The sequence below is a fragment of the Pterocles gutturalis genome, unplaced genomic scaffold, assembly GCF_000699245.1.
Source record: "Pterocles gutturalis isolate BGI_N339 unplaced genomic scaffold, ASM69924v1 scaffold18340, whole genome shotgun sequence".
NCBI lineage: Eukaryota > Metazoa > Chordata > Aves > Pterocliformes > Pteroclidae > Pterocles > Pterocles gutturalis.
The window spans coordinates 72,685-88,502 of NW_010146225.1; the positions used below are offsets into that span (position 1 = coordinate 72,685).

Below are 15,818 nucleotides of genomic sequence, written 5' to 3' on the forward strand. Positions count from 1 at the left end.
GCACTCTCACAGCTTTCTCCTCCCAGCCAAATCTGATTGCTGTGTGAATGGAGTTGGCAAAGAACATTATTTATAGCTTGATGTGCTGACACCACCTCTTGTTGAGATGACATTAATTAACAGAGAAGTTGCTCTCCATGATCTTGCTCCTTTGTCAGTGGCAGATAAAGGGATATCATCAGGAAACTGTTAATCCTGCCTTTATATTTTCCTTTGTAAAACAAAGTTCCAAGGTATATAAAGATCCAAGTAAATCATAGATGAATTTTTCAAAAATTGACATTAGCTGGAAAAGGTTAGGCATATAGCAAACAGCACAGTAAGCGCATAGTGAGCTGGAATCAGCACTCCTGAAAGTAGTGCTGAGCAAATTATTTCTGACATTTTTGCACACTATTTCTGTAGCTGAACTTAATTAACACAAGATTAATAGATAATGAGCATGAAGTGGATAGGTTTATTCCTCTCCAGAGTTAATGTTCTCAGCAGACACTGGGACAAGAGAGACTGACAGCTCTTCCACAAGGCTCCAGAAGCTGCCCTGGAAGGGCCTTGTCAGCTTCACTTTCTGCTGCTAGGAAGAAAAGGGCAACATGAAAGTGATATTGCAAGAGCCTTCCAGGTAATGAGAGTTATTCTTCTCTCCCTACTGAAAAGCCAGATTGTGTGGTAAAACTGATGTTTTCCTGCAAAAATTATTTATTTTGTAAATAAGACATTATCTGTCAGAATACAGTTCTCTCTCTCAAAAAAAAATCTTTTTAGCTTTATCATTTAGAAACGTAAAAGTGATTGCAACTCACTAAATATACACTAGACCAACAGTCTCCATATGCATTTATTCCAAAACAGATTAAAAAATGCTGTCACTTGAGTAAACTAATAAAGCAATCTCATTTTGTCAACACGTGTTTAGTAACCGTTCTTCAAGGGGAATAAGACTCAATTCTTTCTTTTAAAAGGGCTGGAGGACAGATGTAGATTATTCAGTTCCACTGCAGATCTGTGATATCCACTGTGGTAAGTATGAATGATAACAGAAGAAGAATTAGCACTTGACTGTATAGAGGAGAACATCTCACTCAGGTGAACTGTGGTTTCACTGAGGACTGAGGTAGGATTCATCTGACTGAATGTGGATATTTGCATGTGAGCTCGATATGCTCAGCTTCCTTTAGAGACAATGGACTCAGTTACCTCAACTACCTTTTAATTAGCTACTGCAAGGGCAACTTGTGTGGCTGTCTGTTTTCTCTGCTTCCTGGGTGAATTTTCCATCCTGTGCCAAGTTCTGCATGCCACACCTACATTTACCTTGCTGTTGGTACATGAGGTAGCTAGTTAAAAACAATCCTTGGCAAGTAGGCACACAGTGCTGTCATTGCAGTGATCACAGCACAGCCCTACTGTTAATTCTCAACCTCTGCAAATGGGATGGTAGTACTTCTCTCCACTGCAGAAGCACGGTGGGGATTTTATTATGATTTGAGGTAAACTCAGATACACTCATGGAGTCAGGATGTTCTGAAATCTCCAAGCCCTGAAAGTAAGGTGTTGTAGAAGTTAATGAGTTCAGAGTGAACTAAGGCTATGGGGTTTATGGTGAAGAGTACAACAGCAGATTGACTAGTTTAGAACTAGTTTAGCCAAAAACACCTCCCCAAACCTACTCGTGCAGCCAGCCTCCCCTTCCAGTTCCTTGTAAACATAGCGATTCCTATGACAGATTTTCTCTGTGTAGAAATACCTATTAGTTAACTATAGCTTCAAATTTGGAAGCCTGATACTGAAAAGGAGGGGGCTTGAATTTGTAGTCTAAGTGTAATTCTCTGTGCAAGCACTTGCATAATGCTAGTTCAGGTTTCTTCACCTAAAAACTCATAACAAGCCCACTCAAGGTGAACCAATTAAATAGTCAGACTGTTGTGATTCATGTAGTCTGGATGCATTTTTCTTATTCATATTTTCCTTTTAACAAATGTGAAGGGTGCGATGAAAGCATGTAAAATAATGGCAGGCTCCAGAGACAGCAGTCTGGGAATTCCCCTCTACCTTACAGTAGGACAGAATGGGTCTGTGTATTAAATGAAAATGGTGGAACACTGAAAACTGACTTAAGAAGTTTTGGGGCACAGTATTTGATTTAAATGCGGAACTTCTTGTCACAAGTTTTTTTTCTGATGAAGAATTTGTGTAGATTCAGAAAAAAATATGAGAAACTGTGAACATACCAAGAATATCAAAACCATAATACATGATCACTATGTTTGTTGTATAGAGGATACTAACCTCATGCTTCGTGGATTCTGCCATACTTTATATTTCTGGGATAATGCGGTCCACATTAGCAGGTGGATAATTCCGTCTCTGTCAGCTGACCAGGAGGAGGTTCACAAAACCTCCAAGGCAGACAGTGCAAGTCAGTGTCAGAGATAGGACACTGAACTGACTCATTGCTGTAGTTCCTTGTGTTCTTAATGATTTGTAAGGAGCCATCAGCTGCTTGTCATGTGAAAGATTTTTAATGTAACAGTAATAGCATTACTACTTAGGACTTTTAAATGCTTATTTTCTGTAACAAAGAGATTTTCTCAAGCACTGGCTTTTTAAAATCAGGAGATGATGAAAGTATATTAAAGATAATGTCACTGAGGGTGATAATTCTCACCCTGCGATGCTATTGTGTTTGAACCCATGGTGTTAAGAAAAACAATCCACATAAAAGTGAAGGGAATATTAAATCTAAGATTTATCTGTAATTTGTGATGATTTGGTTTGTACAAAATGTCAAAATAAATGAGAAATAATCTTATAATGACATAGTGAAAATTATTACTGGGTATATCTTTGTAAAACAGAAATTCACACTGTTAAGCATCACTGTTGAAGATACCAAGCAGCATTAGTGTGTCCAAAAGAGCTGTGATGTTATTAACATGTATTTTGTTACTCAAAACCAAGATTTCAGTGATGACAGTATCTATTATAAAAAAATTAATGTAGCTAACCATCATGAAGGCTACTCTCTTTCCAGCAAGAAGAGTTTTCTGGCTTGTAGAATGCATTATACTGCAATGCATTGCATTTTTCTATCAGTAACCGTGCTTTGGAATTAGAATGATTTAACCTTATTTGCTCTACAGAGGATAGAAATGGGATTTTTTTTTTTTTTTTTTTTTTTTTTTGCATTAAAGAGCATTGAAAACCTTGTGTTCTTTTTAAATTTTATTTTTTCTTTGGCCACTTTTCTGGATTCCATTTAATGTAGCCAAAGATTTTGAGACATTATTTCATCCATTAAAAAAGAAACTTGTCTATTCGGAATGAAATAATAACCCACATCAGTTAATGTGAGAATAAATATGTGAATCATAATGAACACAAAATGTCAACCTACATTTGAACTTGTTTCTTTAGGTTTTCGTGGTCAGACATACAGTGATGGAAATCCAGCAAAGGCCATGACACACAGGTACCCATACAATGTATAGTTTAAAACACCTTTGAGAGTTGATAGAGTTGTTAATCCTGAAAACATATAATTGGACTCTCTGAAGAACAGAAGCAATGTCTGAGTCAATTTTGTTCTAGCCACCAGGAATATCAAGTTCCTATCTCTCCACTTTCCTTGTTCCCACTGAAGGCACCTCTTGCTCCTGTGCTCTCTCTCCCCTTGCTCGCTCTCTATTGCACCACAGTGCAGTATGGCAACCGAGGTAGCTGCCTTGCTGCCAGAGAGAGAGGACAAAGGGAGATAAATAACCAGTGGAAGTGAGAAGCTTGTGAAGCAACAAGACAACCTGCAAGAGCCCTGGAACAATCTCAGATTTGCTGAGGGTGACATTCACATTATTAGCACCTGCTCCCTGCTTTCTCCCTGACATTCGCAGGTGGATCAGTCCCCTCTGTGCCCTCACTCACTAGATGTGTCTGCTCAGCTGTTCCAGTGCTTCTTTTCATTCCCACTGCCCTTTGCAAAACACCTATTCCTAGGCTGTAAGCAAATCAGTAATTAATGTGGCCCATAGAAGTATGATTTCATAGACCCTGAACTCTTAAAAATGCTCTTCCTTTAAGGATACCCTTTCAGAGGTAACCTAGAATAGTAGGAGCAACCTTGACTTCCAGAGAGAGCAGACTTGCTCTGAAAAGCCCTTGTTCAAAGATGGTAAAAAAGATACAGCCTTGCAGAAGTTATGCGAGTGATCTGGTTGAGAAGAGGCTACCATCTTCTCTTTGAGGCAGTCTTTGGCTTTTCCCTTGACAGAAGATACCATTCAGAATAAGGTATCTTGGTTTTGTTCATTTGTTCATATGAATTCTGTTTGGACTGTGACAGTCAGGTCCACAAGCTGTAGACAAATGGTTAGATTTGTTTTTAACTCTGTGTGTGAATGCAATGAACTCTCTCACACTTCAGAGAAAAAAAGCTAATCTTCTTTCCTCTTCTGTTTTTCCCCTAGAATGAAGAGTGTGCATTCCTTGCATTGAATTTAACAACATATTTTCAAGCTCCTTAATATCTTCTCAACATCAACTTGTATTTTGGTGTAACTTGCAAATCTTGTCTAACTGCTCATCTCTCACGTTAGTAGTTTCTGCTAATTACCGGGAGATTATTCTCATGAGTGAAGAATTTAGCAAGTTAAGGCTATTCAAACATGTCCAAAAGAAGCTGGATTATGATGCCTCATTTTCCAGTATTTCAAAACAAAAAATGTCTTAGATCACTTAGAGAATCAGGTTCACGTTTTCCTTCTAAATTAATATTTTATATGTAATATGCTATAAATGAGTACTTTCATAGTACCTTGTCTGCCTGTAGAACAAGTATTTAAGTTTTTCTTATTTGTAACCTTCATTTTTAAACTATAAGCAAAAGGTTTTGAGAAATGAAGAATGGAGGAAGTTTTCTCAGCTTTGTTACATTATACTTCTTTGTAATTTCACTTGTTTTCTGATGCCATTATGATGATCTCACCATGACAGACCATATTCCTTAAATATATCTAACAACTGCTTTCTCTGTTTGCATTTGTATTTGACTTGGAGATAACTTTCCTGTTTGTCTGAGGAGGTATGTGTCTTTGGTTTGATAGCTATTTAAAAGTGTCATGTGGAAATCCAGCCTAGAAGGAAACAGTGGAAAGAACTGAAGTATTTTTTTTTCCATTATATCAGTATTTATACTCAGTTTTTGAGAATAATATTACACACTGTACTGATTATCAAACATTTGGCTTTTATTTCACTGGATACTGTTGAACATCCTGACTTCCTGTTGTGTAACAAGGAAATAAAGTCAACTAAAAGATGATTAATAGCAAATCCTGAAACCATGTGGAATTGCTCATGTGGGATCAGGAATATGGGTGGGGAGTGAGGGTCTGGAACAAGGAGTTGATCAATAAAAAATATTTTCCACCTGAATGTGTTGTTTGTTTCAAGATTTTCAGAGACCAATTTTCAGGAGACAAGTATGGTGGAAGAGACATATCTGCTATATGGAAATACAAGGTTTTTGAGGTGCCTTGAAGAGGACAAATTCTGCTTGGCTCCTTTGATATCACAGCTTCATTGTGTGGTTGCACATCTATTAGATATGTTCTTGTTCCAAGCAGTGCTACAGCTCCAAAAGCAGATGTGGCAAGGCAGCTTTCCTAAAGCATTTAGTTACTTTGGCTGTGAAATAGAAGCATGGATCTATTCAGCCATCTGCTTTTCCTTCAATACCCTCCAGACTGCAGCCAGAAACAAGACATTCAGCCACTCAACTGAGAGAGCATCACAACATTGCTCTCTTCACTTTCCTCCAGTGGAGAAGTCTTTTTTGTAGGAAAGGTTGCTTTGTACAGTTTGCTTTTTATTGCAGTGAAGTCTTAAGATCAACTTTTAAAATATGTCCTCATACTGAAAATTATTTTAAATTACACAGGTGTGGCAGGATCTGAAAACCTAAGTCTAACAAAGACAAAACACCACCTCCAATGACAAATTCATGTGAGGTCATGAAGCAACAATAGCTACTGAAGCTGGACGCTTTCAATGATGAGATCCTGTTTCAGCTGCACAGACACAAAATCTCTTGCAGTAGTATATCTTCTCTTGTTGGCTACAGGGATGTAAATACCAAACAGAATGGTCTTGATTACTTTGGTGCTGTTTTACAGGAAAGCTTGGATGGTGAACATAACAGACGTAATTTAAATTAACTGAAAGTAAAGTCTTCATTCAAAGGGAGTAGCATAGGCTCCAGTGATGGCCACTGCAGAGAGACAGGAACTTCCCATGCATATTTCATCCTGCTTGGATACTTGTTTTAGGTGGAGCCTAAGCAACTTGGCCTAAATGCGTACTGTTAAGACATTCTTGCTTAGGGCAATGTGTGCAAATAATCCCTAATAGTATTTCCATTCTTTGGCTCAGGTCTGCCTCTTTGCATTTGTGAAGTGAGAAAATTGCTAGTAGCTTTACTGATTGACTCCCAAGCTGATCTTTAAGAGTCCCATTTCTAATACACTATTTCAGGTAAACATTGTCTCTTCTGGTGACAAAATTCCTGTTCCACCTGAGATCAGCTCTTCTTGCTCTCTCAGATAGTGACTGGGACACTCTATACGTGTAACACACTGGAAGAAGTTCCATTCAGGTTGTGGAGAAGAATTTTCTAGAGAAGTTAGAGTTCTGCATTACAAAGCTACCAGACACTACTGTCCTCATGACATTACAGCTGCAAAAATAAAGGTTTTTTTTTTTTTCTTTTTTCACAAGATATTTTATAGGTCAATCCTGAAAGAAGGTATGAGAATCTTTCCCAACTCTAAGAGTATTCATTTCACTCTGATGACTGCTTTTTCTCACCCAAACTATGCAATAGTTTTGCAATATTGACCAATGCACAAGTAAACTTACTGTAACAACAGTCAAATGCAAAAATCCCCTATGTGATTGCCTATAGACTTGGCTAATTCTGTAGAGCCTCCATTCTTTTGTTGAAGGAAATTCCATTCTTGCTTATTGTGGGCCCAGTCCAATCACTCTGTTTTGAGACAGCTCGCAGTTACTTGGTTTTTTTTCATATGTACATTCTTACTATTATCACAGAGAATCAATGTCCCAGTTTTTCTGAGATATTAGCATGTATCAGAATATAATTGAGGTATAGCAAAAGCACTGATAGCTGCTTTGTAGTAATCTCTTCAAAAGACTTTCTGTTGTGTCTAGTGCATTGCACAAACCTGAAACTAATATTCAAAGTTACCACATAAATTAAAGCAGTTTTCCTCTGCTTATTTAGGGACTTATTTTCACTTGCCGCACCCATACTGGGTCTGGTGTGGGAAACCAGACTGATGCTGCTGCAATATTTTGGATGTCTTTTATTTGCAGTAGTGGGTACGTTTCCTTGATATAGTTGAGAGGCATGCTTGAATTGCCACATCCTGCTGCGTAGCTGTGTATTCACTAAGCCATAATAACACCCACAGCAGATCTACGCTGGTGCTTTGCAGGCTATGTTCCTGACCCACCTCTTTTTCTAGACTTGTGATAAACTACTAAAGAGAAATAAATGGGAAGAGAAATAATGACTACTTTCATAGGGTTAGTTTACTGCTTATTTCACTCCATGACCTACAGAGCCAGGCATATGTGAGCCATCAGAAAGGAGGCAGTCCAGCTGTAGGGGAGTGGAAACAGTGCTGCTCCTGTTAGTTCCTTAGACAGCAGATTGACTGAACTGTAATGTAATACTGCAACATGATCACATACCTGTGCTTAGCAAACAGAAGCAAATATATGTGCTTCAGTTTACTGTGAAAAGATGCAGTGAGCAAATTCCCCTTGCTCATATCCTGTGACAGCTGTCTTTAAAAAATGGTGACATTTTGCAGGAATAGGCCCTTTTACGTGGCACTGAAGTGCAGCTTTTCTACTGAAAAGCAGATGATAATTGCTCTAGACTGCAGCTTTCAACAGGTGGAATGTGTAAGTTATATTTCCTGCCATTGAGTACATTCTGACTAATGAAACCAAAACTGTCCCCTTTTAAAGCTAAGTTTCTGTCTAACTTCTAAAGGTCCAATTTTCAAAATCAGATTGGGATGGGATCATGTTCCACACTGCTGTCTCCACATGAATGCTGTAAGGTTTTGGACTTTTTCATATTGTAGCCAATATAGTCAAAGAACTCTTGCCCTTGAGCTAATGGCCACTATTCTCACAGAATCATAGAATCATAAATGGTTTGGGTTTGAAGGGACCTTAAAGATCACGTAGTTTCAATCCCCCTGCTATGGGCAGGGACACCCTCCACTAGACCAGGTTGCTCAAAGCCTCATCCAATCTGGCTTTGAACACCTCCAGGGATGGGGCAAGAGTATGGCTTCTAGTACATGCTCTGTTGCTGAACACCCACTGCAGAGGTTTCCAAGCTTTGCTCTCATAGCTTATATGCATTCTGAAGCTGGGTTTGTGGTTGGCCAACAGTTTTTGCATAAGAGGTTCTCTGATGGGATGTGTCTGGAAGAAGAAAGGATGAAAGGCAAAAGAAGGCCCAGAAATAGGATGACTAGATAAAAGATGGGGAGAATGTACTTTGAGCCATCTATGGGCACATGCAGGGAGAAGCACTAAACAGCAGGAAATAGTGTGTATGAAGCCCCAAGAAGGAAGCCCATAAAAGGTGAAGGATGAAGTGGACATGTAAAAGTGGAGGCAAAGATGACTGGAGGGGAGATGGACTGGAGAGGACATAGAGTGTGAGGCAGGAGAGGGAAGGGGGAGGTGAAGCCAGCCAGCCCAGGTGTGATTCACATTGCAGGCTCAGATCTACTCCTCACTCAGAACCTCCAGGTAAAATGGGAACACAAGTGATGAGTAACCAGGCATGTACTGCTCTGCATCCAGTGCATACATTTCCCCTACCTGGTTTCTTCTCACCTTCATCCCTGTCCTATGCTATCTTGTCCCCTCCTTCATGGAGCACAATGTCCTGGTGACTGGGAGGCAAATAGACCCAGAATCTCCTTGTATGACAAGGAGTCCTCTTCAATATGCCTATGGGCTTCTTACCTATAGGACTTCACAATTTCTTGAGTCCTCAGCAAATCATCTTACACCTCAGCTTCTAAGTGCAGAGCATGAGTTAGAAGGGGTGTGGAAACAACCTGTAATTTTATTTCTTCTTCTTCAACAAAAGTCCTAACAGTGGGGAAAGAAAGCAAAGGTGTGATTCAAACAAGTGGAGAAACACTGAGTTGCACAGCAGCTGTATATCTTTAATAGTCCTTTCATGACCATTTTCCCCTTTAAAAGTACTGGAACTTAACAGAGGTTTTTTTTTTTTCTTTCTTTCTTTCTTTTTAATTTTTTTCCTTGCTGTCAATTTTGCTTTATTTTTAGAAGGAGAACTTTCACTTTCTTTAGTTACTTAATATTATAATGAATTTCTTCCTCTTATACATTGGTATCTGCAGACATACAGAGAAACATGTCTTCCAGGGTGAGCTGGCAACAGTCCAGTCTGCAGGCACTCAGCTGGCCCGGGTCTTGCAGATAAAAAAATCAATGAGTAGAAACTACAGATGTAGGAAGATATTGTGGATTTCACAAAGAATATGAATAGAGAGCAGAAGAGGAAGAGCCACCGGAAAGGAAGCTGACTGCCACGGAAGTCCAACATTGCAAGAGAGGAAGAAATTCATTGTAATATGAAGCCTTTTTTTCTGGATCTGTGTTCTATAGTGTTATTTGAGCTGTGTTTCCCGAATTCACTCTTTGTGTCTCGGCTTATCTAAGGTACGAGGCTGAGCTGAGCCAAATGAGCTACATCATTTGAGGTCCCTTCCTTCAGAGACTGTGGGGTTTTGATTCAAGCTGAGGCATCCTTCCTATGTTCCTTTAAGCTTCTGTGAGTTAAAGATGAGCAGAAAACTGTCATGAATACCTAGCCTGACTCAACTCCTTTGGCCTGTTTTCAGGCAGCCGACTTCTGTAGTGTTTTGTGACCCTCAAGTTTCTTTCTAGATGCACATTTCTAGCCCTTTAAAGGTGTGTTACAGATCACCTTTATATGTAAGCTCCAAGGTGATGAGACTTCATCTCTTTCTATTGCCAGGAGAATATTCACTAAATAGCTAGTTGTTGCTGGCCAGCTCACCAGACATCTTCCCCACTTTCAAAAAGAATTGCTGCAAAAGGGCTTCTCAGACTGTCAGTAGAAAATGCAGTCAAATCCAACCAACATTTTCCTTCTACTTGACTTTATGTCCTTCAACTGTAGCTGCAAAACCTTCAGATGCCATCTTATTGCGTTGGTTTTTTAAAATTTTGTTTGCTAATTTTCATTCCTGGGAGGTGCTCCACTGCTGCTCCATCTGGCCTCCATATGAATACGAGCTCACAGGTTCTTGAATTGGATACCTTGGGGGATATTTAGGCATTTGTGGCATGCCCAAAGTCCAGCAAAGGCCAAGGCAAATCAAGAACCTATGCCTTCCCAACTGAAGCTCCTTGCTGACAAGCAATCATCTGACTTTTCTTCTGTGAGCAGAACTCTTGAAGTTCAGAGTGACAGCTTTGTTCCTCTGCCTTTCTCTAGTCCAGAAATGTCTTTGGAGAGCTCTTCTTGCCTGAATACAATTATTAACAAGTGTACCTCTTTCTTTCTTGTCCTCCTATTTTTCCTTGTGGCCCATGAAGTGGAATGCCTCCAAGGAGGCAGCCCTTTCAATCACAGCCAGCTGGAACTAACTTAAAGGAATACTTTGGAGAGGCAAACCCCAACAGGATGCTGAGGTAAATGTATTCCAGTTGCTAAAAAGGTCTTATCAGGCACTTAAACATGATACAGGGCCAACTTTCAGGAAACTGGGTCTGAAGAGGCATTGTGAAATGACCCTCAGTCTTTGGGGGATAAAAATGTCTCTGATATTTTGTTATTTTTCTTCATCGAAAAAATATTTTGTAGTCCCTAGGGTGAAACTTTATTGTTCCAGTTTATTTCAGGGTTCTGATCATCCACATTACATACATATTAGTTCACTCCAGGGCTTTCATTTGGTGCAAACCGACTTTTCCCATCCAAGACTAAGTATGGGGACATCTTACGCTCCAGGGTATTTTCCCTCCCTTTGTGGGGCTGTGGATATAGCCAGTCTGCTCTGGAAAGAGCTCTGAAACAGTATAAATACCACCTAGTCTGCATAAGTCGATATTGCAGACAAAAATTTACTCTGTGGAAAAGATCACAAAGATAATGTAAATGTGCTTGTGAGGGCTGTTTATCACTTGTCATTATTTGCTTGGTGCAGGGATGTTTGGTATCATGGGAAATAGCTGTCCAAAAATTGCTGCTGTTGTGTCACTGCCTCAGATTAAAGAGAACTCTGTGATTCCTGAATGGATGCTCTACTGTACTCCAGCTTAGCAATACTCCGCCGTAATTACAAGAGAAAAGTAGTGACTGTGTTTGAAGAACATAAGCCACCATCAATGTTTCTGATATTTTATAAGACTCAAACACTACAGGCTAATTTGGTTTAGATTCTCACAAGGTTTCATTCTCTTTCTCCATTGAGTACTCCAATATTTTGGTTGCAACTCACAGAAATGAAGAACCACTGCATCAAGTCTTTCCTGGAGATAGGTTTGTGTAAGACTTGGCATACAGGGTAGCAGCATTCTCTTATCTATATCTTAAGGTCTGTAAAGAAACTGCTGTTAAATGTAATAGGCAACTTTAGGGGATTCTGAAAAACTCCAGCAAAGTGAGAGAGTCACTTAAAGAATGCTCACTGTAATATAGTTCACAACCACAATTCCCATCCCATGTCTAATCTGATGGTTGTGAATTTTTGTGAAGGGTGTGTGTGTGCTCACGTGTGTGAAGCGGGAGACAAAGGGAGACAAAGAATGAACATCACGAGAAACTTTCTCTTGTGTATTATCTGCCCTGTGAACCACTGCCTGACACAACAATCACTATGCCTGCCAGAAACAACATTGTTCGCTGCTCACTTAGTGTTGTCACGAAGAAAACAGACTTTGTCCCGCCCAAGGAAAGTACGCCTCTGATCTGTAAGTCATCTGTAGTAATTAGTAGTAAAGCCCAGTCAAATATGGATTCCATTTGTGTTTTGTGCTATTTTTTGCTTGGCAATATATGCACATTACTGAGTTTCATTTCCCAGAAGCACAAAAGCTCTTAATTCTCCTGTAAAATCCAGTGATTCATTTCCAGGTAAGTGGAAAGCAAGTTTTTAGACCATGAGACATATAGAACAGCTTTTGAAATGTGGGTAATTATAGGATTTGTCCAGAGTACAAATGATATGGATGGTATAAAAGCATGAGAAATCAAAATCTGTTCCTCACTAGGAACATTTTGATGGGCTCTGGATCCAGACGTTATGAACTTCCATGCTTTTGATATCATCCTTGCTAGTTCCCCTAAAGGCTTGACTTTAGGTCCCCATCTATACAAGTCAGGGCAGGATACAGCCCTAGTATTTTGGTGGGGTAGCTACTTTTTCACAGTTGCCAGGACTGGCTGTGTCCCGTGACAAAAATGCTCCTACTTCAGCCATGTTGTATCACATGATGAGACAAGCTGCTTCCCTTTATGCCATCTCCAAATCAAGTCCATCCTGAGGGAGGACTGTGGGGCTGGAGCTAGAGTCACACGTTCCCTTTTTGCCATACAACACTGCACGTTCTCTCCTGTTCTTGGAGCCCACCTGGTTGGCATGTGGGAAACTGGGGCTGAGAAACTGGAAGAAGCAAAAAATACTGTCCGGGGAATGTTGAGAAACACAGACAGAGGTAGGAAAAGTTAAATCTTTTCCCCTGTAAATACCATCCTTCCTTACCTATTGCAGAACACTCCAAAACAAGTCTTGATGAGTTAGCCAGGATTTCAGTGCACACTGTCAGCAGAGCTTCTCTGCACCATTACCTTTTTCACATTTCTATCCAGTCACCTCAGGCTTCCCTGACTTCGTATAGGGACATATGAGAGTTTGTACTGAGTCAAATCAAGGATTCATCTAGCTTGTACTCTGTCTTCAACAGGTACATCTGCAGATTGTCAGGGCAAGTATAGGGTAATATTCCCAATGCCCATTTCTTAAGAACTTGATGAATGTTTTTTTTTTTTTTTTTTTTTTTTTTTTTTGTGTGTGTGTGTTTAATATCTCTGGAAGGTTTTTTTCTTATACAAATTTAGCTAAGTCTTTTTCTGAACACATATAAACTTCTCAAATTTTCCATTTCTTGTGGCAGGGGACCCCACAGTTTAAGCAGGTGATGTGTGGTATCTGTCTTTGCTTTAAACCTGTCACCAGCCACTATGCCATTCACCTAGCTCTAGCTGTCCTTTAGCTCTTGTGTTGAAAGGGACAATGAACAATTTCTCTGTACTTATTTTCTCATACTTCTTATGCTTTACTGACCTCTACATTATCTCCTCCTGATCTTTTTGTCAGTTTGAAGAATTCAGGTCTATTTAATAATTCTTTATATGGAAATCACTTGAACGGTATCCAGTATTCAAAATATGAGCTCTTCATTAATTTATACAGTGGCATAGTGATATTCTGTCCTGTTCTCTGTTCCTTGCCTAGTAATGCTGACAACTTCATGCCTGTTTTTAACCAGTGCTACTAAGTACTGAACTGTTGACAACATGTAACTGTTAGAAATCTGAAGTGTTTATGGCTAAATCAGAGTTTAGCACTATATTACAAAAAAATACAGTTTTATGCTCTGTGCAGACCCTGCTTCTTGTAGACTGGATAGAAGAGAGAAAGGCTATTCACTATTACTTCTTTAACCAATCAGAATCAGAGCAAAAATATCAGAAGGAGCAAAAAGACAACTGCTGGTGCTTCCCTTGTATTAGACAGCTTTTGGTAACACTTCCATGCATGTTAATATGCCCCTTGTGCCAATCTGCAAGGAAGCCAGATGATGTTCACTCCTTACCTGGATGTTTGTATGGTGAGTAGGTTGTCATATAGGGTGACACCCATGCACTGTATGCATTGTTACAACTCTGTGCTCTTTATATAGTCAGATTTTAAGGGAAAATAGTCCTGATGCTCCAGTACAAATTACTTCCTATGTAGAGCAGACTGTACGGGATTATATCATATATGGACTACAATATTTTTCTTCAAGACAGGTAGCTTTAGAAAAGTTTTGCAACCTACTCATTATGCCTGCTTTTTTTTTTTTCACAAGTCTACTGAGTTACTGTGAGCCAGCCCAGGATACATTCTACGTGTAGCTAAGGTTTCATGTTAGGGGAGATGATGATGGTGGTGGTGTCAATGGTGTTTTCTGTAGCTGTGAAGTTAGGATTCTTTTTTCCCCACATACATCACTTTGCTTATGAGCATTGAACATCATTTTATCACCAGCTGCTCACTGTTGCAAAACCCATTTGCAATTTGTCATATTCAGCTTGAATACCTTAGGATCATCAGAAAATGTTTTATACCAATACCTAGATAATTTACAAGCATGTTGAACAGTTGAGAAACCAACACGTGCTCCCTCTACAGCAGTAAAAATTTACATCAATATTTCTTCTTAAATTGGTGGATACCTTTTCCATGCCCTCTATCTCATCCTCAGTTTTTTGCCACTAGAAGACATCATTGTCTTCAGATTGCTTAATAGCACAGCTGGGGCCAAAAATGAAAACTGCAGAATGGCATTGCACTGACTTGCAATTAGCCATGGAGTACTCCAAAGGGAAGTGCTCTGCAGTGAATAATGTGTCTCCCTGTATTTATTTCTTAATTTATGCAAAGTACTATTTGCTTTGGATTAGTCATTCTCCTTCACCTTCTCAGCTGTGATTTTTATTAAGCGTTTCTTAACAGCTGCATAGGTCTAGCGTTTATTGGAGTAATTGTGAAAAATTGAACACAGTATTTGAACAGTAATAACCGGTAAGGAAAGAATAGACTACCTGTTTGGCCTAGGCTCAAGTCTTGATGCATTTGGGAGTCTGATGGGGGAATTTCAGCCTGTGTTGAAAATTGCATGGTTCCTCTGAAACTGCATAGCAAAATTCTCCATGCAATATCATAGAATCACTGAATCACAGAATGGTTTGGGTTGGAAAGGACCTTAAAGATCATCCAGTTCCAACCCCCCTGCCATGGGCAGGGACACCCTCCACCAGACCAGGTTGCTCAAAACCTCATCCAGCCTGGCCTTGAACACCTCCAGGGATGGGGCATCCACAGCTTCCCTGGGCAACCTGTTCCAGTGTCTCACCACCCTCATAGCGAAAAACTTCTTACTAATGTCTAGTCTAAATCTACTCTCTTGCAGCTTGTAAATGTTACACCTTGTCCTCTCACTACACTCCCTGACAGAGTGCCTCACATCTCTCCTGTAGGCCCCTCCAGGGCACTTAACTCTGGTTGTTTGTTTTTTCATGTGTTTGTATATTAATTCTTTGACATCTATTGGTCTCTTTGATTTTCAAGACAGACTATTTGGAAAACTCTCTGGACACCATCGCTCTGTGTGTTTTCAAGGCCCAGAGGGACTCCTCAGTAGCAACTCTATTTCCTCTTAAAAGTGTCAAAGAGAATGAGAAACAGAAGCTTTCCCTCTCTTGGTGCACTGGAGCACTGAAGGTTACTGTATGATGGTCTGGAAGTTACCCTATCCACTAGCTTATTCAATAGGATGTGAAGCCAGGTGATTGCTAATGACATGTGTGTCCAAGCTCTGGTACTGACTTTTTGTACTGCCCCATCTCCAGAATTTGGGAATTGCACAAACCTCCTTTTGGGTCT

The 15,818-nt window shown here is 39.8% G+C and overlaps 1 protein-coding gene across 1 annotated transcript in view; it reads left to right on the forward strand.

The window, feature by feature from the left end:
* The window catches only part of IL17REL (interleukin 17 receptor E-like), a 45,337-nt gene extending 40,846 nt beyond the window's left edge, over nt 1–4,491 (forward strand). The window contains exons 14-16 of the mRNA XM_010085668.1: nt 963–1,020; nt 3,418–3,472; nt 4,464–4,491. Coding sequence (XP_010083970.1) covers nt 963–1,020; nt 3,418–3,472; nt 4,464–4,491 — 141 coding nt within the window. The remainder of the gene's footprint in view (nt 1–962; nt 1,021–3,417; nt 3,473–4,463) is intronic.
* Nucleotides 4,492–15,818: the final 11,327 nt, after the last annotated feature.